At 38.6% G+C, this 24,243-nt stretch overlaps 1 protein-coding gene across 1 annotated transcript in view; it reads left to right on the top strand.

The window, feature by feature from the left end:
* LOC145489624 (tectonin beta-propeller repeat-containing protein 1-like) overlaps positions 1-24,243 on the top strand; it is a 43,448-nt gene that overhangs the window by 4,639 nt on the left and 14,566 nt on the right. Inside the window, exons 2-13 of the mRNA XM_081468631.1 lie at positions 3,573-3,713; positions 3,822-3,944; positions 4,199-4,321; positions 4,853-5,030; positions 6,082-6,197; positions 7,040-7,156; positions 8,171-8,360; positions 8,679-8,962; positions 12,666-13,342; positions 13,596-13,772; positions 14,580-14,636; positions 15,271-15,439. Of these exons, the coding sequence (XP_081324757.1) occupies positions 3,573-3,713; positions 3,822-3,944; positions 4,199-4,321; positions 4,853-5,030; positions 6,082-6,197; positions 7,040-7,156; positions 8,171-8,360; positions 8,679-8,962; positions 12,666-13,342; positions 13,596-13,772; positions 14,580-14,636; positions 15,271-15,439 (2,352 nt within the window). The remainder of the gene's footprint in view (positions 1-3,572; positions 3,714-3,821; positions 3,945-4,198; positions 4,322-4,852; positions 5,031-6,081; positions 6,198-7,039; positions 7,157-8,170; positions 8,361-8,678; positions 8,963-12,665; positions 13,343-13,595; positions 13,773-14,579; positions 14,637-15,270; positions 15,440-24,243) is intronic.

The raw sequence follows: 24,243 nt of genomic DNA, 5'->3' as shown, positions 1-24,243 counted from the left end.
CGCTGGCCATACGTGGCACAGCGGACAATAGGACATTTTGAGGTGTACGGATGTACAGTTGGTAACATTCTGAAGACCATCTGCCAAGAACTTTAGTTAACCAGTCTGGGAGACCAGCAGCAGCTGCTGTAGAGGCAGCACCAATGCAAAAACTATGACCCTTAAGGGATTTATAAGGGAGACTAGCGTAACGGGCTGCGTCCCTAAGGAGGTGTACTACCGCCGACCTAGTAAGGTATCGGCCAGACTGAAATGAGAATAAGGGCCCCCGAGGGCACGTGGCGAGGAAGTATGAATGCATGGCAGTCACTGTGCAGAGCGGTGAGGGTGAACACACAATTAAAAGCCGGTGACCCTCCCAAAAAACGTCAGTCTTAGAAGATTTAAGAATAATTGACATCTGCCACGGGCTGGCCAGAGAGGGATGAAATAACACACAATTGGCCAATAGGTCAAATCGAGGACGAAACTTAGATACCCCTTGATATGTAAATTCACTGCAGCGAAGAAAACAAAAGAATGCTAGTGTGAAGGCAGTCCAAATCATAGAAAAATCCTGCTCACCCAACCAGGAGAGCAAAATGGGGCGTATGATTAATAAAACCCTTGGGGTAACAGGTTGCCTTAGAACACGGGTAATACAACACTACTCTATTAACATTATATTGCTCTAATTATTTGCAATATTTAAATTACAATATCTAAATGACTTACACTACTAACAAATACAGTTACACTACTTACACTACTAACCAGTACAGTGACAACAAGGGGCAAAGAAAAAAAGAAGAAAAATCGATAGTTATCATTACAGCTTGAGGTTGTATTATAGAAACATAAAAAACAGACCAAAGGCATGTGGTACATTATAGGTAAAATGAGTTATGCATCTGACAGGAGATTAGGAATGGACTAATGGGTAGGAGATAGATACCGATACTAAGGTATAGAAAATATAATCTAGAATATGAATTAAATCCTCATATATCCTGTAAGAGGTTTCCATTTCTTTGTGTCTCCACTTTTGTTTCTATTTCATTCAAACGTCAAACTCTATGCTAATGACGCAAAAGAGTAAATTGTTTGTTTGCAAGACATTGTGTTATAAATAGCTTTTGAAGTTTCAGTGAGTTACTGAGAAATTAGGGCTAAAAATAATAAAATAAGATTCAAGATGCCTTTCAAGTCTGGCCAAGGACTAAAGGCTTCCTACAGATTGAAATCAGGAGGAAATAAGTGGCATTCAGAACTCACTTGTCTTAACCACTTGATTTCCCAGTTTCTTTATTAGGCAGGCTAAAGAAGATTTCTTTCTTGAGATAATTTTTGAGTTATTTTTTTGTAAAAAAAATACCTCTTAGTCGGCGCGTCGGGTATGTTATGGACGGGTCAATGGATGAGTGAGTGAGTGAGTGAGTGAGCAATGTATGTATGTCACACCAATCAGATTGGATCTACTATAAACAGGCAATCAAATTTCTTGTTGTAAAGGTAAATGGTATGTGAGAAGATTTGATCCCGACACAGTTTAGAATGGCCATATTTATTCTTCTATGAAAGAGGAGGAAGTATTCATATATTGAGCTTACTTCGACATTTTCTGTGGGTTAGGCTGAGGATTTTAGTTACGAACGAGATGAGCCTTAAGGTTTGGAACAGTTCGTGTGTTAGTAGTATGCAAATGCAACGAGATATTTTTATTTTTAGTTACACAGGTAACTTGATACTTTTGTTTTTCACAAGGAGTAAATTCAATTAGAGGTCACGAGTCATCGCTTCTAGTTCTTAGGACATGTTTTAGAGGAAACGAGACTAGTAAGTGCAGGTGACGATTGTTTTGTTCTTGTTGCATGCAAATATAACGAGATGCTTTTATTTTTTAGTTACAAAGGGTAATTTGACACTCTTGTTTTTCACAATGGAGTAAATTCAATTAGAGCTGACGAATTGTCACCACTCTTTCCCACAAGATGTTTGCTATCTTTAGTTACAAATGGTAACTTAACACTTGTTTTTTATATGGAAGTAAATTCAGTTAGAGCTGACAAGTTATCGGCTATTGTTCCCAGAATTATAAACAAAAAAAGCTTTCATTTCTGGACGGTTTTTACGTCTCTTCAGTAGCAGTTTATTTTTATTTGATGGGCGTTTTATGACATTCTTTTCAGTCCGATATTTTTAAAGGTAAAAATTATCAAAACTGCTCAAATGTTCTTTGAAGACTGCGTGGCACCAAGTTAAAGAGCAATTTAATTAAATCAGACTTTCAATGTGTCGGAGAGGTTTTTTTCTGTTTCTTTCTATTTTCGGTGAAGTAGTGTTGTTGTGTTGTGTTGTGTTGTGTAAAAGGGTAAACTTACGACACGCATAAAATGCGAAAAGGTCTCTTAACTTGAGTATTTTTGAGCAAAAATTCCTCTTGGGGGTTGGAAGGGCTATGTGATCGGTGAGTGAGGGAGTTATGCATGTGCACGTGTCACACCAATCACAATGTGGGTTTTATCAAAGAACGAATCAAAGAAAAAAAATAAGATGGTATCTACATTAATCTGGAGACGTGTCAGATTACTGTAGTTTGTTCAGTCAAACATTTTATGGCTTACTATTTAGCTATCTTACCATTACCAATGTGACATCGTATGTACATCATAAATTCCCAGTTTTTTTCTTGCTGTACATCGCAACCAAAAAAACCTTAAAATTAACCAAATCATTACTGTAAACAGCTCCATGAATGCTCCTATCTCCGAGACTTCACACACACAAAAAATAACTCTTGCACGCCTTGCGTGCCTATGTTTCGAATTGCAAGCTTGTAATAAGCATTGAGCTCAAAAATTTTGAACTTTGAAGATGCTACATAAAAAGCTCTTTCAAGCGTCACCAGTATTTTTCAGCAGCTCTAACAAAAGCCGGAAATCCATCTGTGTTCACAGGCCAGTGTCACCATGTATATTTGTGAAAAGTCCCACAATGGGATGCAAAGATAAAAAACAATCTCTGATTGGACAAGTCTCAAAGGGCGAATTTGACGTGAAAACGTTCTTGAAAGTGAAACGGAAGCTGTGATTGGCTAATTTTGTCATAGGAATGTGGTTCAGATGTGAGCAGCCATTTCTTTGGGGGAGCATTGTGAAAGCAAAGGAATTCGAAGGAAATTTGAATTGCCCAAGCCCGTTTTCCTATGACTAAAATTGCCCTCTTGACCGTCTCATTCATGTTAAACTTTTTAAACTCTGGAAAAGACGATAGCATCGCACACTTGATGAACTAATTAACATCTTGTGATTAAGATAATGTAATGCGATTAAGATCATTCTTTCAAGAGGGCAAAAATGTTTGTCTTAACCCTCAAAAGCTGTCTTTGAGCAGCAAAGCCAAGAAAACCAGTCGGCAGATTTGCCAGAGACTCCCTCTATTAGTATGACTTCTATTATATAGACACGTATGCACGTTAGCCGCCCTGACACACACTGCCTGCTCAAGAGAAAATTGAAAATATCTTCTTTCAAGACATATGATATTGATAGCAATTACAAGGATTTGAATTATGAATATCAATTCTTTTCCAGATGTTTGTGACTGATCGATGGGCGTGGAGTAGTAAAGATGGCAAGCAGCATCTTCCAAAGGAGTCGTTTCAGTTACCATCAGTTGAATGGATATGGGAAGGAGATTGGTACATAGATCATGGAATCGATGCTGATAATGATGTAATTGATTTTCTTATGTTACATGTGATGTAATGGAAACTTCAGCTGATTTAAGAGGATATTACATATCAAGTCTTGTAATGATATTATTCTTTTAATTTTATGAAGGGTTGGCAATATGCTCTTGACTTTCCAAGAACCTATCATTCAAAACAAAGCAAAGTTTCTTGTGTTAGAAGACGACTTTGGTCAAGATACTACAGATTTGATGGCTATGATCGGTGGATTAAGGTCAGTTTAACCATACTGCTCTCAGTTTCAAGGGCTAAAAATCAATTGGAGCATGTACATTTAGATTGTATATACATTGATTTAGTTAGTGATGAAATTATCTTGAATTCTAAATTTTCAGATTGATTTAATTTTGGTAAAGTTATTTTGTCATCTGAAATGGTGAAAAAATGTTCTGTTCTCCTAAAAGAGTTACTTCAGTGCAAAATTAAGGTTAAAGTAGACTATCAAAATGTTGAACATTGTATATGTAGGTTCCTGGTCTTAATGAAGATCCAGTTAAGCAACCATTTCAAGATATTGCTGTTGGTGGGACAGCTATTCCTGGACAGGAGCCAGGCTACTTGGCTGTTTGGGCTGTCACTTTTCATGGAAAGGTCAGTTCTACTTGAAAAAAATGAGTAGTGTTTTCTTCAAGAAACATCTTACAATAGATGGTTTAATTATACCAGTGTTGTTCTCTGTTTCCTGGTGGTATTGGTTCATCAGGTTTAAAAGTAAAACGTTACAATATTACTGATGAATACCAGTGGTATCCTCCAGGTGCAAGTTATACTTGTAATCTTAATGAGTTAAGGCTTGAATCTACAGTTGAACCCCTTAAATAAACTCAGCAAAGAGCCAGTGTCCATATTATGGAGGTATCCATGTTATAGACTGAAGTACACTGTAGAGATATATCTGATGATAGAGATGCCAACTGTACTTTTCATAGAATAAAACCTGTGTGGAAGTGTCTCTAACAATACATGTATACTTTACATCAACATGTATTTGTGCCCTAAGTTAAGTTACTAACTGTTCTTGGAATAGTACAATGTTAGCTAGCAGACAGGATTTGAGATTGTTTTCGGCCATGCATTGAGGATGTTTTGTTATTTTAATCTGTTTTCACTTGTTATTTTTAGGTTATTTACCGTTCTGGAGTGTCAGAAAAATGTCCTGAGGGTGACAAGTGGATAGACATACCCTCCCCCCAAGTCAGCATTTTTCAACTGTCTGTGAGCCCATCAGGGGTGGTGTGGGGAGTTACCTGGGAGGGTGTGGCTGTGGTAAGGGTTGGTGTCTCTTATTATGAACCAACTGGTGAGGAAGAAATTTACTTTAATTTACTTTTTGAGACATGGAATAACACTTGTGCCTGCACTACACTTAATACAAGGAAGAAAATAGAAATAGAAATAATTACAATGATTATAACACAAAATGTTTTGAACAAAAGATATAAAATAAACCGGTACTAAATAAATGTATATACGTAAAGAATAATATCAGAACGAGAGAGTTAAGTCAGCATGTCTCAGCTGCTTATTTAATTATTTATATTTTTACAATTTTCTTCCTTGTGTTAAGTGTAGTGCTCGCGCAAGTGTTATTCCATGTCTCGTGCTTCCTAAAATTGTACGTAAAATTTGTCAAAATTTTGAATTGTATCACGTTTTACTTATACACCATTGCCTGTATTAGTTCAACCGAACTTGTTAATGAATTCACAACTGAAGGTGATCATTGAATGATCAAAACATGTCTTGTTTTAAACTTAAAGTTGTTGTCCATTTCTTAAAAATAACTATTTATTGAATGATTTTTATTTTTGATGAAAAGCAGTCAAATATAAACAGGAAATAATTACAGTGAAATTATTCTGTCTGTTCCTGATTGTACTAACTGATACAGACTAGACAACTAAAAATGCAAATAAAATTTATAGACCAAGTGTAGTGAAGCAAACAGTTCTTATTAATAGTGCAAAAATGCTACATTTGCTGAGCCTCAACTAATAAAATATGTAGTGAACTAAATGTAGTGAAATAAATGTCAGACTATTTTGTTATGGTTAGTGTTGGCCCTTTAATTGTATTATCATCTGAACGGTTTATTTTAAGGAACTTGTCTATTTGGCTGTAGGCTCCTTTGCTTAGTATTAGACAAGGCTCATGTCATGGTCTTTGTGAAACTCATCTATTTTACTTTCAACAGAAGCTTAATCATATGAACTGAAAACTTCCTATAATAACAACAATAAAGATGTTGACTTTATATTGAAACAGAAATTAGAAACAAGCAGCAGTACATGTATATCTTGAGAGAACATGTACATGTGTATTTGACTGATCTCTAAATTTAACTTGTTAAGGATCAGCTTGGGAAAAAGTTGCATCACCCATTGTATCAGCAGAAGTGGGACCTTGTCAGCTTTTACAAGTGTCTGCAGGCATGAACAGTGTATGGGCCCTGACAAAAGATGGCCAGGTAAACTAATGGCCACAAGTGTAAAGTAAAACTAAATAGTCATGCATTGCTCAGTTACTACAAGAAAGGCATTTTATTCTTATTTTCAAACATAAAAATAGTGTACACATAGGCAGCCTTTTTCGTTATCGTGTTATGGTAACAAAAGCATGATGTTATTGCTTTGTTATAAACTTCTGAAAAGGTTGAGAAAAAAGGGAAAAAACTTCTACTGAAGTAAACTGCACAATTCTCCTGTGTATCATTGTTTTTGGGGGTTGTGATGTGGTCCATGACAACCCTGAAGTAACAGCTACTAACCCAGAAACTCCCTTCTGAGGGCTCTATGAAGCTTCCTTTAGTGTCTTGTTCTTGGTTTTCAATTTGACAAACAACACCAATCTAATTTGTAGTTAGTTTTGTGTATGTAAACATCAGTATGGAATTGGAGTTGAATCGTGAGTGGTGGAAAAATTGGGATCATGAAGAGGACATTTCCGAATAATTTTCTATAAGTTACAGACTGCAAAATACATGTAGGAGTTACGTGAGAAAGGTACTAGCTATTGCTCTAATTGAGGCTGGCCTACTGACAGTGATGAGATGATGAGCTAGACATAATGCAGTATCAGTAACCTGGAGACAGTTTATCATGAGGATAGGACAAAGATCGAATTGTGAGTCTCCAGTTGAATGGGGGTCGAACCCTTGTGCACTCAGGTTGGACCAGTGCACAAAAATAAAGGATTCAACCGTCATCAGGGACTCGGAATTGTTTGTTTGTCCCATGCTCTTGACAAACTGAATACAAGTTACTTACTACAGCCTACTGTCAGTGTAGCTGATTTGTTATTTCTTCATAGGTTTGGTTTAGGAAGGGTGTGTCTAGGACAAATGACCAAGAAAAGGCTGTGACTGGATCAAGATGGGTGGAAATGGTCGGAAAATTTTCCCTCATTACCGTGGGATTGAATGATCAAGTAAGTGTGGCCTTTCTTTTCTGCTGATGGAACTCTTAAGAAACTTGGAAATCGTTCTCTTGTTCTCTGGTTTTCTTGAGTTTTTTTAATCCATTGACGCCTGTGCTGGCCATAATCGGCCGTGACGAGCGTTGACCCTTGTTCCACTTCTGACGTCATCACCTTTGACCAAAATTGGCATCACTTGTACTCAAGTTCTGCAGGAGGAAAAGATATTTCCAATGATACCCAGATCACAGTGATTGGGTCAATTGAGCCTGAAATACGCACGAAAATGCTCAGAAATTGGATTGAAGAACTCGGAGCAAAATTTCCCTCAACTACACTTGGCTACTCCGTGGTAAGAATTGTCCGTCTTCATGATGCTTTCTCGGAACTAGCAGCAAACCCAGAAGAAGGTCAACAACTGCAACAGAAAGATAAGAAAAGGAGAAAAAGGAAAGGTGGAAAAAAATTTTAAAAAACTGAAAAGCCCAAAGACGTAGGCCACAACTTTGGACGAGAGGACCTGCGGGGAATCGAGAAAACACTGAAGCAAGAATGAGAAACAACGAGAAACTCGACTATGATGCGAGGTCTGGGATTTGAACCCGGATCACATTGGTTGAAAACAAGTGTTGTTCCCTATTAAAGTAACATAAAACCATTTACTTCTGTTGAGTGTATCACGTTCCCATCCGTAACACTTAAGTTACTTGTTACCCAGATTTCTCGTGTCATGGGCTTATTCTGCTTTAGCATGCACAACATTTGGCAAAATTTTTAGCTGCCAGGGAAACAAGTGGTCCACCTGAATGACCTGTTAAGCGGAGTGGGAAGAGACGACATCAGCTCTTATTTTTTATTTTTTAATTTGCCGCTGTCATTTTCGTGCAAGAAGCATAAACTACTCAGACTAATCCAGACAGAAAATGATGTTAAATTGTTATAAATAAGATGTAATAAGGACTCAGTTTTATGGTTTTAATACGTGTAGTAGTTTAACAAGGCGCTCAAGATTTGTTGCTTTGTCAGGTGTTTGCCCTCAGTACTCTGGGAGACCACATCTATTTCCGTACAGATGTGACGCCAAATGAACTCGTAGGAAGAACATGGAAGGTTGTACATATGAACAGACCTCAGATATCATGCAGTCAAGCCACCAGCATGGATACACTCAGTTCTGTAGATAGCAGCAGCAGCAGCAGCAGTCAGGCTAATGAAAGTATGGCTTGTTATGTCTTTTAATACGGGAAAGATTGAAAAGACTGAGAAATATTGGAAATTCTGCGTATTTTGTCTAAACCAAACTAAACGTGGCATTTTAACAGGAAACCCACTGAATACATGAAATAGACACGATTTTATAAGTGATACAACGAGTGAAGCTATATAATAAACGATACGAATAATTGGCTGCCTAGAAACAGAGATAGGAGATTTTCTGGCGGACATTTCTCTGCTTGGAAAGTTAGGAGTCTGGAATGTAGCGCTGTAGATAGCTCCAATGATGTGCCTTATTTGTCGTACTTATTACTTGTAGGTGTATTCACCGAGTATGACGATAGATATAGTCTTGAAGCTACCTGCAGTCTTCCTTCCAATATCGAATTCTTGACTTGGCTAAGTAGCGGCGCCTGTGAAGTGGACTCTTCCATATTTACCGAGATCAGCGGCAGTCTTTTGTCTTCAGCTAGCAGCATGAATCTTATAAGTCTGAGCAGTAGGGATGCTGCTTGGAGGAAGAGCTTAATCCAGAGACTGCGTGCGCGGGACCAAACAGAAACAAGCCGCTTTGTGGAGCAATATGAGGAAGCTATTTCACAGGTGTGTAAAGAAGCTTCTGCTGTAATGAACTACACAGGGTGTTTGTAAGTTTTAGTTGAAAAAACGAACAAAGTCGCTGTTGTATTTGCACAAGTCCAGTCGCAGTTTTGTTTTCTTTTTTTTCTGAGAAATGTGAAAACTTGAACTCCATTCTAATTCATTGTTATGTGGCTTTGTCTCACAAGGACTGGGGCTACCGAATTCACGAATTTGATTGGCTGAACCGATATTGAAAGCGGTCTAGATTTTCCCATCTAGACCCCTATCTAGACCGGTTACATTTTGCGGTGAAAAAGTTGCAAACTAAAATGCGAAAAGATTGACTTTTTTCTTCTAACAATATTTATTTATGGAAGTGCCAAAAAGCCTGATGAGAAAAAATGTAAAGAGGGCACAAATTAAGTTCGGTTCATCGCCGTTCGCAAGCAAAATGTCAGCTAGTACAAACCAGTTACATGACACGAATTAAGAGCAAATGTACACAAAAATCAAAAATAGTTCGGTAAGGCTTGAAAAATCGAATTTGCCCTACTGTTGCATATAAGTAGGCCTTAGTAAAAGTAAAAATGTTATGTAGTTTTTTCTTCAAATATCCTGGTATTTCCGAGAAAAACGACATTATCGATTTCACGTCCAGACATCAATCTAACGAGTGCTAACTGGGCTGAAAATCGACCATTTTCATTCGATTCGCATTTCGCAACTATTGAGCGCAAAAAAGTTGTAATACAACCAACTTAATGCAGTACTATTCCTTGTCCAAAATGCGTGTATGTGTATGTTATTATTTTTAATCTACTATTTCTTTAGCTTTTGCAATTTTATTTTTGCAGGGCCCCACTGAAAACCACATGTATGTGAAGTGGGCTCCCTGTTGAAAGATCTTTATTATTATTATTATTATTATTATTATTATTATTATTATTATTATTTATACTGCTTGGTAATGATGACGTTTCGAACTGAAGTATTAAATGCCGATATGCTGATGATACTTTTGGTCACGCACTCGGTAGCTACTGGTGTGATTCTGTGTCTTTTGTGAACGATTTTGAATGATTTTTTGACGAGTGCCTAATCATTTGCCCAAACTAAACTTTACATATATTGAAATACCTATCCTAGTATAGTTAGAATCTTGTGGAATTCCGAGACATGGCACATGGTCAAAATGACAATTCTTTTCACCGACTGACTAACTCAATTTTGGAGAACACTCTGGTTTTGTTTACCGTCAAATAATTAGATTGATCCAATATTCTTAAAATTGTCCTTTGTTAGACAAGGAATAGTTCTGCAATAAGCTGTTTGTATCACAACTTTTCTGCGCTCAATGGTTGCGAAATGCGAATCGAATGAAAATGGTCGATTTTCAGCTTCCAGCTAACAACACTCATAACAAACGTGGACTCAAAGGAAACTGGATATTCTAAGTGTATAGTGTAAATCAAGTATTCTCAAAACACACTTCTTTTCTCTTCAATAAGGTACTTTGCGTGAAAAATCACAGTACATACGAGGGAAAAAAACGCTATTATCCCATGTACAAATAATGCTACTCGCAAGTTGGAAACAAACGTGATGTTGCCACAGTCACATTTCCAAGCACATGACAGTCAGTGATGCAATACAGGTGAAATTGTTGGACTCTGTAATGAGCTCAAAGTTAAACGTCAGTGAAACACAGATTAGAAAGTGAACTAACGGTCCACTTATCCAGCGGATGTTGTGTTGTGAACTGGTAAAACTGCCAGGCTTCAAGTCTGGTTTTTAAATCAGAGAGGTAGAGAGGTATGGTTCATCCAAAATAACATCCTGCTGCTGTATGCACTGATTGTTTTTAAGAGTTCTGTAACGAGACAAGTGAAAATCACGGTTAATCAGTTGAAGAAGCAAAGGTGACCTGTATAAGCCTACCCTCTTCTTTTGAGAAATCAATTATTTAACAATATTTGCAATTGTACTTTTCTGAAAAAGAGTTACACCAACTCTTCATGCCTTTATGTGTTTTGATGACAAAATAGTGATCCCTTTCGTAGAGGAATGATCATTAAAAGGATTTTATTTTTCATTCATCTTGATTCCATTCGTAACTAGACACCCTTGTACATATGCACTGTTTAATTCCGGGCAGTACTGCGACTCTTTTGAACCTGTAAATTGTTCACTTTCTAGTGGATCTTACTTCAGGATTAGATAATATTGCATATTCACACTAAAATACCAGTTATCTACCAAAGTACTTTTTACAAGCGAAGTGTAACTTAAATTCTTCTTTGGTAGTTTCCATTCTTCTTTCGCAATTAGCTGTCTTTCATCAAAGTTTGCGTTTCCTCTAAGGGGCAGATTTTTGTCTTTCATCTTGTTATCTTTGCCGATCTCTCAGCGTAGCGTTTCTCATTCCGTAGCCTGCGAGAAAGGTTAAAAAAAAAACTGTAGAAACTGTGTTGTTGATTTACCCTCATTTAACATCGAAGAATTTCGCCGGGTTTCATACCTTTTCGCCTTGGTTCTCTCCTCTCTTTTTGATTTGTAAGTGCTCCAAGCAATTCCCATCTTAATTCTCCGCTTCTTTACTGCTAATATACTGAGAGCTTTAGATAGTCTTCTGCTCAACACAATTTGTTTTCTCTGATTGAACATTTTTTTTTTTCCATTGTGACAAATCAAAGGAATAAGTGCGCGCGATGGTTTGTCAGGAACTGGAAAAACATTTTTTTCTAGATTAGTTCCTTTGTTTATGGAAAAGGCGATAGCGCGTTTGAAAAAATTGTCTCAATATTTCTGTAAATTAGGACTTTCATGAAAACAAGGAATTTCTAAATCTTCCTCTCCTCTCCCTGAGAGGAACAACATTTGGATCCATTTAAAACAACATTTGAATCCAAACCATGTCATTCGTGATGGAGCGGGCGTTTTCCTTTTAAGTGCTCAGTCAAAAGCTCACACAGAAACGTTCACAGAGCGCTGAGGTCTCCTGCTCGTTACATTCTTAGACCAAATCCAAGACGGCAGACCTTGAGGTGACAGCTAGTGAAAGACCTGGTCAGTAACTCGAAGTCTGTTCTAAGGCGGATTGTAAAAATTATTTAAAACGACCTGAGGAAAACTTTGTTTGTGGTAAAATGAAGAACGTTCGTCGAGATGAGATCACAGGGAGCACATAAAGAGTTGAATAAATGAACGAAATATAATTTGAATTTACATTTTTTGTGTGTGTGTATTTTCATGCCGGGACGTGACAGAACTGCACTCGTGTATTGAGCTGCGAGCGGATTTGAAATTTTATGAAATTCTTCTGTCGGTTCTTCATCTATGGTGTGCTCGTCGTGACCAGAGTTTGGCGCATAATGAAAATAAAAGAAGTTCGACAAATTTACTGTTCACATGTAAACATCCGCAAGCGCGGGGAAATAATGATTTGCTTAGGTTTCGCTCCTGATTGGCTGGAAAACAATATGTTTGCCGTGATTGGCTAGTTGCGACCTGGTTTTGATGTGATTGTTTCACGGAGCAATGAATCAATTGTGCAAACTACAGGAAATTAAATAATTATTTCAAAAGATTATTTACCCTTTCTGAGCTTGAAATATTAATCGCGGTCTTCATTTAAGTTATACGCGATTTTCGGCAACAAACATGTCACTTTTATTTTTACTTGCTTCGAAGTACATAACATTATCCTCTGTATTTTACTTTATAGGGTGAATGGTGTAAAAAGTCTCGTTTTCAAATGCTACTCGATGCGGATTCTAACCTATGGTACGAGTGTGTGGTAAAACTCGACCAAGGAGCCGAGGGACGAGAAGGAGCATTGCTTTGTTACTACGAGAAAAACTCTGTTTACGAAGAAATGCGGATTGCTTTGCGGGACATAATATGCGTTTGTGTAATTCACAAAATGTCGCGGAATCACTGTTTTGCCATTCATACTCCTCTACGAACTCAGGAACGAAACCCTCTGGTGATCCACACAGGTAGTGAAAAGGACCTTAATGACTGGCTCACGTCAATGTCAAGGGCTATTTCACGGGTACATGACTGCGAGGGGTCCGCTTCATCGAGAGCGATCTGGTCGACATCTCTCTGTGGTGACGTTTTCTTTTGCGAGCCGCCTGTACTAGAAAGTGAGATGCAGCCAACTCAACTCTTTTGGCGCCAGATTGGCGGGCACATGCATAAAGTGGAAGGAGGAATGTCGGGAGTGGTGTGGGCGGTCGGTTTCGACGGGATGCCATATTATTACTCTGGCGGGTACGGCGGGGGTATTTTTACCGGTTTTGACAGTAGCGTCTCTGGGATTCATCAGCAGGAGGATTATGATTGGCATTATATTTATGAGAATCAACGCTGGAATCCATTAGAAGGATACTCTGATAGGTGAGTGAATGAATAATTGCTAGATTGAATCCGCGTACTGTTTTAAGTACAGTTTGTGTATTAGTATCAAATCACGTTCCCTTTGACATGCGTGTTCAGTCATTTACTGTCGGCTATCTCAAACTCCCGCTATATCGAACATTTTCCTTCCCCTGAAGAGTCCTACTGGACACCCTCTATAAACTCCTCAGTACAGATGTACACCAACCACACACCCTCATTCTGAGTGATATCTTGTTGGCGACCATTGCAGACGCTTACCAAGTGACCGATGGAACTGGAGCGATGAGAGCGGAGTTTATGAACGAACAAGAGAAGGATATGCTCTTCCATCCAGTCAGTGGCAGTGGGCAGATGAACAATGGACAGTGGAGACTAAGCCTAACATAACTGACAAGGATGGCTGGCAGTATGCTGTGGATTTTCCAAGGTTTGAGTTTATCAGTAGTCTGAAATGTCACGCATCTCCCGCCCTCATCCTAATTCCCGGGCGAGAGACGGCTTCCCTCTCCCGGGAATTAGGTTGAGGGTGGGCGAGCGGGAGATGACTGACATTTTAGGCTAGGTTTATCAGTTGATGCACCATGTGATCGGGTTTGGATAACTCATGGCAAGCCAACAAAAAGTTTTTGTTGGTTTGCCATTTCATAAACGTTAACTATTTAGTTTCAATGTGCTGCATGCTTATTCGGTTTTTTGGCTAACTGAGGGGTCAATGAATTAGAAAACGAACACAAACACATGTAAAACTTGTCAAATATTCGCTAGGAAGAGAAAGTGAGATGTTTCTACTGCAAGGTATTCGCCAAATATTAGAGGGTTTGTGTCACTGGTAAATGACATGAGAGAGAAATGGACTTATATTAAAATAAGTCCACATTCACATTTCTGTCCTGTTTTCTCAGGAATCTGGATCCTGTTCCAAGCTCTCGCCGGTTAGTGGGGACGATCGGAAATGCGAGTGCCGGGGTGAGAGAGAAACGAGACCCCACCTTTTTTGCTTTCGCCCCCCTGCTTTTTCCATCGTCCCCACGAACTGAGAGCCTGGAACAGGCTAAGGAATCTGTGTCATGTGCTGAAGTTTACTGCCTTGCCTTGTAGATGGAAATGAAAGTCATGCAAGTGCCCCTGAACAAATATTAAAAGCACTCAAAACTTCAACTCCACACGTTGTGATGAACACCCAAATGTCTTTGTTCGTTGCCATTGTTTAATATCAAGTAATTCTATTTTGCAGAAGTTATCACCGTGAGCGAGGCTGGAATGACTATGTGAGGCGAAGACGGTGGAAAAGGTTGGATTTCATTTGTGTGTTTACTTTACATGCTTACTCAGTTAACAGATCAGACTAAAAAGATCTCGAACTTAACACATGTAAATGACACCGTATGTACTTTTATCGATCTTTTTGTGGCATGGAGTATAGTAATGATCAAGTATCATGGGTTGTAATCAAAGTGTTAGATTAGGGTTCGAACTCATTCGGCGACTGATGTTGCCATCTAGTCGGGCACATTTTATTCAATCAAGAGAGGATGATTTAAGAGAACACAGCTCCCACGAGCCTCTTCCATTCACAACTGTTCTTTTTTTATTTAATTTTATTTAAGGGGAAGGGGGAGGTCCTTGTTAACTACCGATTGGTCATTAATTTGTTGCTAAGGAAGGTTTCTAACCGTCATATTTTGAAAACCAAAGCCCCACAGGGTAAGGTCTTTGCACAGGTTCGTTCCATTGAAGAGTGCTGGGCTCCTTCTTTGATTCAGTAAAAATAACTAGTTTGCCGTGATGGGCGAAAGCAAAAGTGAAAAAATTCATCTTTGACTTTCCGATTCCTCGTGCGCAGTGAAATCTGCAAGCAGGACATTTGTTCCGTTATTTTTCGATTACTTAACCCTGACAGGACCAAATAATTTTTTTCTCTTAAGACGTTGTAAACTGACAACAACTGGTCCATGGATTCAAGTGACACCTCAAGTGAGACTGCGTGACGTATCGATTCAAATCGATTTACTTGACGGCTTGATAGCGGTGTGGGCTGTGGGGACAAAAGGTGATGTCCTATACCGACATGGTGTCACAGGAGATTGCCCACAGGTAAATAAAAACTTGTACTATTCTAGATATGAGACTTACGCTTTGTTCAGTTGTTCAAGCCAGCGGATTTGGATGGAGTTGTTACTCATGTATACTGATGGTGGCGACCTGTTATGATCAATCTCATTTCTGACTAGCTTGTTATCATTGCAAATTCTTATTGCTAATTGCTTATTTTTTCCGAGTGCGTGAGCGTAAATTTAGTTGTGGGATTTTGTTTGTTTGTTTGTAGCTCGGCGCTGTGATGGCGCGTAATCTTAAGTTTCTGTCGCCGTACAAAATGAGTCAATGTCTATAGGATTGCTCCCCATATAAGCCTGATTCCTGAAGTTGCCCCTTTCATGTTTATGCCTTATTCCCTCTCTTATTATTCCCTCTCAAGTTATTTTTAGACATAGTACCTACCTTATTGGTACTTAATTTCGCGGGTACTTGATTTCGCGAATTTGGCGAGACAGTATTTCGCGGGGTTTTATTTTCGCGATTTCAATAGGCAAATATGGAAAAAGGGCATCAAGTTTCGCGATTCAAGCGTTCTCAACTTCATTTTATTCTAAGGGATTTGCACGAATCTAGCGATTCAGATGAAGACGATAGCTAGATTCTCTACTCCATCTTTGCAAATTGACGCTATTTCACAACAGAAGGTACAGAATGGAACTTACCAGTAAAACCAGTTTATAGTTTGCGTATTTGTCGATACATATCTTGTATATGTTGTTGTTAGTACACGTTAATCATTTGTTCTTCTTTGATTTGAATTCGCTATATGGGTGTTAAATTTCGCGATTTGTTTACAATCGCGAAAATCGCGGAATTAAAGACCCGCGAAATGAAGTAGCAATAAGGTAGTTCTTCTGTGGATGTTACCACGCGCGTGTCGCGGATGTTTTGTGGAGGAAGAAATCCGTGTGAAGTCGCTTGGGCTGTCCACGTGACCAAAATCCGCGTCACAGAATTGGTTTTTCTAGACTCTCCTAGGATTTCCGAAACCGGGAGACTCCGGAGTGATCTGAAAAATAACTTGACAGGTATTACCTCGGGAATAGAGCAGTTTTCACTTGACTGTGAAAAGTCATTGCCATTTAATTTCATTGGTTTGTACACTCTCGCAGCACTTTGTCATCCAATCAGAAGTTAAACCAAAACCAATCGTGACTCTCTCGCACACGTTAGCTAAATGTATCTGCTGAAAAAATTGATCGGATCACTGGATTGTCCTTTCCGACTGGCTAGGGTGATAACTTGGTTTTAGTCTTACTCAATTGAGAACCGCTCATTGGCAGGATTGACTCCCTCACCCTTTATCCTCTGTTGTTGTTGTTGAACTAGACTGTGTGACTGCTTGCAGAAAACGCTTCCAACGATGTATTTCTTAATATTTGGTATTATTAACCAGCTTAGAATGCATGATTTCATTCAAATTAATTCACTTGACGTTTGGTTTATTATTAAAGGTTGATCAAATATCCTCTAGTATATCCGAATTGGCTTAATCTGAGTCAGTGTAAGAAAAGTGAATTCGGGTGTTGATAAGCGAAAGGACCAAAGTTAAACAAGAAAACATAAAGACAAAATGGGAAAGCGTCAAATACACCGTCATTTCTTTTTTCATCGCTTAATTTTCCCTAGCTATCGGAAGTTATTATCTTTGCGATAAGGGAAACCCGGCTTCTGGTCCTGACTGGCGGCTCAATTATTTTGTCAGAAGCTTTGTTAGTGTGAAATTAACGATTGCTTCTTACCTGCTGAATGTCACTCAGTTGTTTACTTTATAGCAATACTATTTCTTCATGTCAAGTTCTTTGTTCTCAGAGTAGTAGCAAACCTTGAACGTTTTTATTTGTGGTTTGCAACAAAAGTTAACCTTAGATATAGACTATCTTCACTCAGAATGTCACTGGTTTAAAATGGAGAAGCATATCCTTTTATTATATGGCTAGCTCCGTCAGCAGGCAAGATGAATCAAATCCTGCTCTCTGATTGGCTACCCGAGCGAGCAAGATGGCGCTCTCTTGCCCGCTCGGGATTACCCGCTGTGTCTCGCAAGAAAAATCTTCCCGAAAGCCATATAATAAATCCTTTATTGACAAAGCTTGTTCGGTCAAGATGGCTGGATATTGGCCTCGTTCTTTTTGTTGCGAATTATGGAGTCGACTTCGTCTCGGTCCATAAACACGCAAAAAAAAGAGAACTTGACCAATATCAAGCCATCTTGACCTCACACTTGATCAATGTCCCATATTTATGCGGAGCCGTATTACTGTGAACCTTTCCCCTTAAGGTGGCTCGTACCAGTTTTCAGGTTTTTGACGGCTCATACCTTTGTAAGAATGTAACAAAAAGGCAGACCAGGGCCACTGTAATATTTTTGTAGGTTTGGATTATATAATTTATACTTGACCTGAAACAGCTGTTATTCTGTCGTCAGCAGTTACCATGGCAACATTCCAAAAGGAAGACCTGATTTTTCGTTTATGTCACTAATAACTAAAAAATTAACCCGGTGACCCCGAGTGTTTTTTAATCAATAGCTTTTGACATCTAAAAATGAAAATGCACAACAATTTTAAAATAATTTTACGGAGCCGATTTCTCGTAAACTTGAAAAAACGACAGTTTGCACAAAGTGCAAATTTCCTTCCGTAGAATTTTTTTTTTTTTGACGTTTCCTCTCAATAATAATATTATATTAAATCAATCAAAAGAAGAGATCACCAGGCTTGTTTTCATGTAAAACCCTTCGAGAGTTCCGTTATTCCCACGCGCGTAGACACGCATTCAAAAATCCAGACTTTATAAGATCAGCAGTTGCTCATGAGCTGTTTTGACTACCGCTGACTGCTTCGTGTGCCCGCGCGGGGGAGCGGGCTCCGAACAGGCGTTTTGTTTTGTTTGCTGCTAAAACATCATTTACAGTTGTAGCTGTCGTTAAAGACAACCTCCTGGGCTTACTCTGTAGGATTTTTACACAAATTCTGGGTAGATTTGATATGTTTTGCGAGCCCTTTATACGCTGCCTGTGGCTGTCACGATCGATCGAGTTGCCTTTGAAATTTGGGAAACATTGAATTCCCGAAACAATTTTTCTTAAATACACAGAATTGACTAAAGTTGTTCTAGCAGGTAAAGCCTCCTTTATATGCGAATTTCGTCTCCATCAATACAAAAGTGACCTTGCGCGAATAAAGCCGCGCGACGCCATATTTGTTTTGGTCTTTCGGGTTTTTTCTATCGTGCGTGTTACTCACGCGTGACGCACGATGGTGATCTACTCCCCGCGCGAGAAAACTGGTACCAGCCACCTTAGAATGTGCGGCTCTTGTTCAGCGAATAACAAGCAGGCGTTCCTAAAATCGTTTCGCCACTGACTTAATCACGTAATTAAAAACTGCTCTCTAGAATACTCTTAATATTGTAGTGTTGAATACATAATGTAACGGCTCGTTACAATTTAATGTAACAAACAGTAAATTTGGTTTGAAATCACAGAAACCGTCCAAGATCAAGACAGCTCAATCTATTTTTAGAACAATCTGCTACAGCGGCTCATCTCTGATGAGTTTCAGCGAAATTAAACATTAAAATTATAAAGGTTAATTGAGAAAAACAAGACAAAACATTCGGCATTGATCCAAGTGGATTTTATAGATCCTGAAACCTTCCTGATGTATGTCTAATGATTTTCAGCTTGGCTAATTCATTTTCGGCCGTCCGATTTTCTGTGACAATCTGTGTGTAATGGAAACCCGGGCTTGTGAAAAATCCTGCCATTGTAATTTATCTGGATAAAATTATGTTGTGACAGACTATGGGGGAATTGAATATAAAAACCTGTATGACAAATGGGGAAGTTTGATGTAAAGAGGTCTGGGATTTTTGGGATCATTATGGAATTTTAAGGATCGGTATCGGATTTTTGGGATCGCCTCCCAACTCTTTGAAGCAATGCATGCCAACTCAAATAACCACTACTTTATCGACTAGAAATTAGCTTCAAACAATGAAGCTCCATGCCCCAAGCTCGTAAAAGTTATTCCACTGACGCCTGTAGAGCTTGTAATGTGGAGGTTCGAAAAGAACTTGACAAATTCGCTGTGGCAGAATTTTTAAGAGCAACTTCGCCTAAATATCAACTAGACTTGGAAATAGCGAAAAAATCAAATTTCTTCAAACTCGCCCAGAATGAAGCCCTACGGGCACTAGTTACAAAAATATTGTTTTAAGTTAGATAAATCAAAAATGATTTTTTTCCCGCAATTTTTTCGTTTCGATGCCCCAAATCGGCCAAAATCCATCGAAAATGAGCGGCATATTCAGAGGCTCGTAAACTCAAAAGTAAAAATCTTCATTACAAACTGATTGCACGTCGTATTTGTACTTCCTTTCTTGTCTATTTAGAGCTAAATAGATCGTGATTTGATTAAAACAAAAATATTTGATGAATTTTCTAAATTAACGACCCAAGACAGCTTTACAAGAGGTCTACATTTAGCCTATTTTCAAATGCTAAAAAGGCGTTCTGGTACGCGGCTTTTCCCAAAACGCCTAGTTTGGTCTGAAAGAGCATTGTTTCTTCTTCAAATTAGTGAAATAAAATTTTGGGGTAAATAAAATCGCGAGCGCTGAGATAGCGAACTAAATGCAGCACTTCTTCCTGAAAACGTGACCTTTGACCCAAGTGTAACGAAACCGATTACTGTAAGAAAACCCGGAAGAAAAGCAAACGCTTTGTTATTTTGAAACAATTTCTAGGGATATCTCTCCGAAACCATGATTGCAAGAAAATATTTCCAGATATGAAATCTTACAGGGTGAAGGAAGGAGCTAAAGGACGCATTTTGACACAATAACTTTGTTTGCTGAGAATTGAATTGAAGTCAATTCCAGTGAAATTTGCAAACTTGAAATATGTTAGCCGATACTTACCTGAATATTGATATCTATAGAAGAGTCGTCTTCTTGGATTAACCTTCTAAAGAAGCTGGACCCAGATTTGGAAACCTCTAAAAGAAGAAATGTTCAATGTTCCGTGACCTGCCCGCTGCTATAAATTCCATGCACATGCCAACCGCATGTTTGTCGTAAAACCAACTGAACTCCACTGACAGTTTCCATGGGCAACTCCAAAATAAACAATCGATCCCAAAAATGTAAAGTGAAATTGACTGTCTTCATGAACAGTTAGAAGCTAGAGTCAAATTCCATTACCTTTAAAAAGTGCTTGATTTTACTTTGTTCACTCAGTAGTTACTGTCACGTTCGAATACTGCGTAGTATCGGTCACGCCAAAGCACTGCAGACCGTGCAGACTGACTGAGTCTTTGGTCGTTAATTTAGAAAATTCATCAAATATTTTTCACAGTAAATGGTTTGAACCCAGGAGTATCAGTAGTTCGTATAGTGTGATCGTCCGGGTGAGTGTAGTTCTGAAAAGAACTGTTGTTGGTGACTGACGTTTCGACAACCTGAGCGGAAGTCATCTTCAGAGTCAAGTGAATAGTGTTTGTCAGTCGATGATCTTATAAGTCTGGTCCGTCGAACGTGATTGGTCAGTATAGCCATGATGGTATTGGGTTTGATCCGTCTGTTGTTAGTCAAATAGGTCAGTCACCAATGACTGATGACAAACTTTACACGAGTCTTTCAGCCAATACCATCATGGCTATACTGACCAATCACGCTCGACGGACCAGACTTATAAGATCATCGACTGACAAACACTATTCACTTGACTCTGAAGATGACTTCCGCTCAGGTTGTCGAAACGTCAGTCACCAACAACAGTTCTTTTCAGAACTACACTCACCCGGACGATCACACTATACGAACTACTCATCAAATATTTTTGTTCTAATCAAATCACGATCTATTTAGCTCTAAATAGACAATAAAGGAAGTACAAATACGACGTACAATCAGTTTGTAATGAAGATTTTTACTTTTGAGTTTATGAGCCTCTGAATTTGCCTCTCATTTTCGATGGATTTTGGCCGATTTGGGACATCGAAACGAAAAAATTGCGGAAAAAAAATAATTTTTGATTTATCTAACTTAAAACAATATTTTTGTAACTAGTGCCCGTAGGGCTTCATTCTGGGCGAGTTTGAAGAAATTCGATTTTTTTTGCTATTTCCAAGTATAGTTGATATTTAGACGAAGCTGCTCTTAAGGTATCGTGGTAGGTGGATTTTTACGAAAAATGCGAAAAATCTTTTTTTGGTTGTTCAAATTGAGAAGACTGAGATAAATATTTTGCAGAAAGAATGGGGGAAAGGGCTTTTTTACTTTTTAAGTTAAAGCAAAGAAACTATTTTTGAATATTATTAACCCCTTACAGCGCGTTGACACCTCTAATTAAGATTCACCGCCAGTTGTCACAAGTAACGCGAATTACGGTGTGATATTTCATTTGTGCACGCGGACTGTTCTTGATCTGGTTGTTTCATCGCAAGTTGGCTTTCGTTCTTGTCAAATTTTCTTTATGTCACGACAAAAAATTCTTGACCATTTTCGTCTTCGAAGAGGTCGAAGAGGCGAAAATCTGGTGGAACCCACAGGTTCAGCGTCGAACAAGATCTTTGGCTCTGAGCGACCGTGGGTCGCACTGTAACCAAGAAGAATGGTTGAAGGAACTCGAGGACACTAGTCCCGCCAATGAAGCTAAAGGACAAAATACAACAAGTGCTAGTCGAACGAAATTGTTGTAGAACGGACGCGATTCCGAAACTTCCACAACGAGAGAATGAAGCGCAGATTCAGATGTTGACAATGTAGACCTCGAGATTTCCTCTTTTTAATGCTTTTTGCTTCACGAGGCATGGTTTCAAAAAATGTCTGGAGAACGAAGGAGCCTAAACTTAAGCAACATAATACCAATGCCGCCGACGAAATCTTTTAAGTAAAAGATCACGGCAGTTTAACTTGTAGTTTGTCCCTTCTCGGACGACTTCACTGCGACGCGGGTTTGCGCGCCAGAATGTTAGTCGTCTGTTTATTTCAAGTTGTCATAACCCATTGTTGTGGTAAACTGACCCATGCCGACATCTGTCAGTGTGGAGGGGATTTTTAACACCTATTCATACAAATCTCATGAAAGGTTTTTCGTGTTTTTCTCGATAAAATAAAACTGCATATAAGGATGAACATTTTTAGTTCGTTTACGCGCGTCTTCCGATGGAATTGGCTGAAAATCGGCAAGTATCTTCTAGGATACCTCCTTCGAAAAACCGTGTCGGGCTTTGTTTAATTTCGCTTCCGTTTCAAAGTTATGGCCTCTTTTGTAGAAGGAAACGTCCGCATTAAAAATATCAAAGTTTAGGAGGGTGTAGAAAAAAAACCAAACCACATCTGGAAAATCGCAGACACGATTTTTGAGGGTGATGTGTGAGAAAACACTTCCGATGTAAATCGCGCCGCTCCGATAATTCACGCGCGGAAGCTAACCAGTTTAAGCGAAGCAGTGTTTCTGGGTATTTCTTTTAATATCACTGCGACAATAACTTTTTAGAAAATTTCAAAGATATGATTGTATTCTATAACTATTAAGCTTTCAGAAAATGTATAGGTTGATGGGGTTTTCTTTCAAAGCGCCAGCGTAAGAGCGCGATTTCCAAACACTGTCAATCCACCTACCATGATACCTTAATATGTTGTTTTGTGGAAGGTGGCAAAGATATGCATTAAAATGTAAAACGCTCGTGCAGAGCCATTGTCTCTGAAAAACGATAATTGAGAAAAATAAGATATGCATCATGCCTCGATAAGTCTTTTTTTTTCTTTAATGTGAAACTAGTGGCGGTGATCCAACTGCAGGTGGATTTATTAATTCCTGATGTGTCGCAAATGATCTTAAGTTTTCAGTTTGATAAATTCATGTTGGGCTGTCCAGAGTAGTGTTATTATATGAGATGATGTGTGATAAATTTTGTACAACCATTTTTTTTTTTTTCTTTTTACGGCATTCAGTTCTATTTAAATGTTCCAATATCATTATGTATACCACGTACGCAAGGGAAAAGAGATATTTACCCTTAAAACACTAAATACAACCATGTTTTTTAATGGAAACTCCGGTCTTTTGAAACTAGAAATCGCAAAAATGCTACCAATGTAATTTATCTAACATATGTTGTAACTACTAGACAATGTAAGAATTAATTAGAAAAGACGAGAAGAGTTGGTGAAAACAAGTATAGGATTTGAGTGAAAAGATCTTCTGTCTGTTTTGTAGTCAGGAGGATTATCACAGACTCTTTAAAAGCGTTGCTTGTGGACGCTGCGATATAGAACAGTTAATTTGGCTTCCAGCTGGCAAAACGTAGTCCCACTGGTGGCTGTTTAGGTTCCCATGTCAAGGTCGGAAAAGAAACACAAAATTCGTTGTCGAATTTTTTTCCTATAAATATGCGCAGTTTAGGGATTTTGTTGTTTTATTTTTGTAGAGAATTGCGAAGATATGTGCAAAGATGGATAAGGCTTCTGCAGAGCCATCCTACTATTCAATAAAACGTTTGTTTAGCAACGCTCCCGTTTCTGTTGTGGTCCATTTAAGCTTCCTGTTGCACGGAATTAAATAACGAAACCAATCTTGCTTAAAGATGATCATTGATTCCGGCGCCAGTTTTTGTTCCATTCAATAGCTTGAGGCTGAAACAACTACATGCAGAAACACAGAAAGCAGCCAAGCCGGCTTCTCTTTAGTTCATTTTACGCCGTAGGCCAAAAAACTGGTGGTTTTGGCAAGATTAAGCAAATGAGAACACGAGAAGTGAAAACTTTATGTTGTGTTTTTTAACGCGATG

This window comes from Orbicella franksi, chromosome 6, assembly GCF_964199315.1.
Source record: "Orbicella franksi chromosome 6, jaOrbFran1.1, whole genome shotgun sequence".
Classification (NCBI taxonomy): domain Eukaryota; kingdom Metazoa; phylum Cnidaria; class Anthozoa; order Scleractinia; family Merulinidae; genus Orbicella; species Orbicella franksi.
This window is presented reverse-complemented; position numbering and strand designations above follow the sequence as displayed.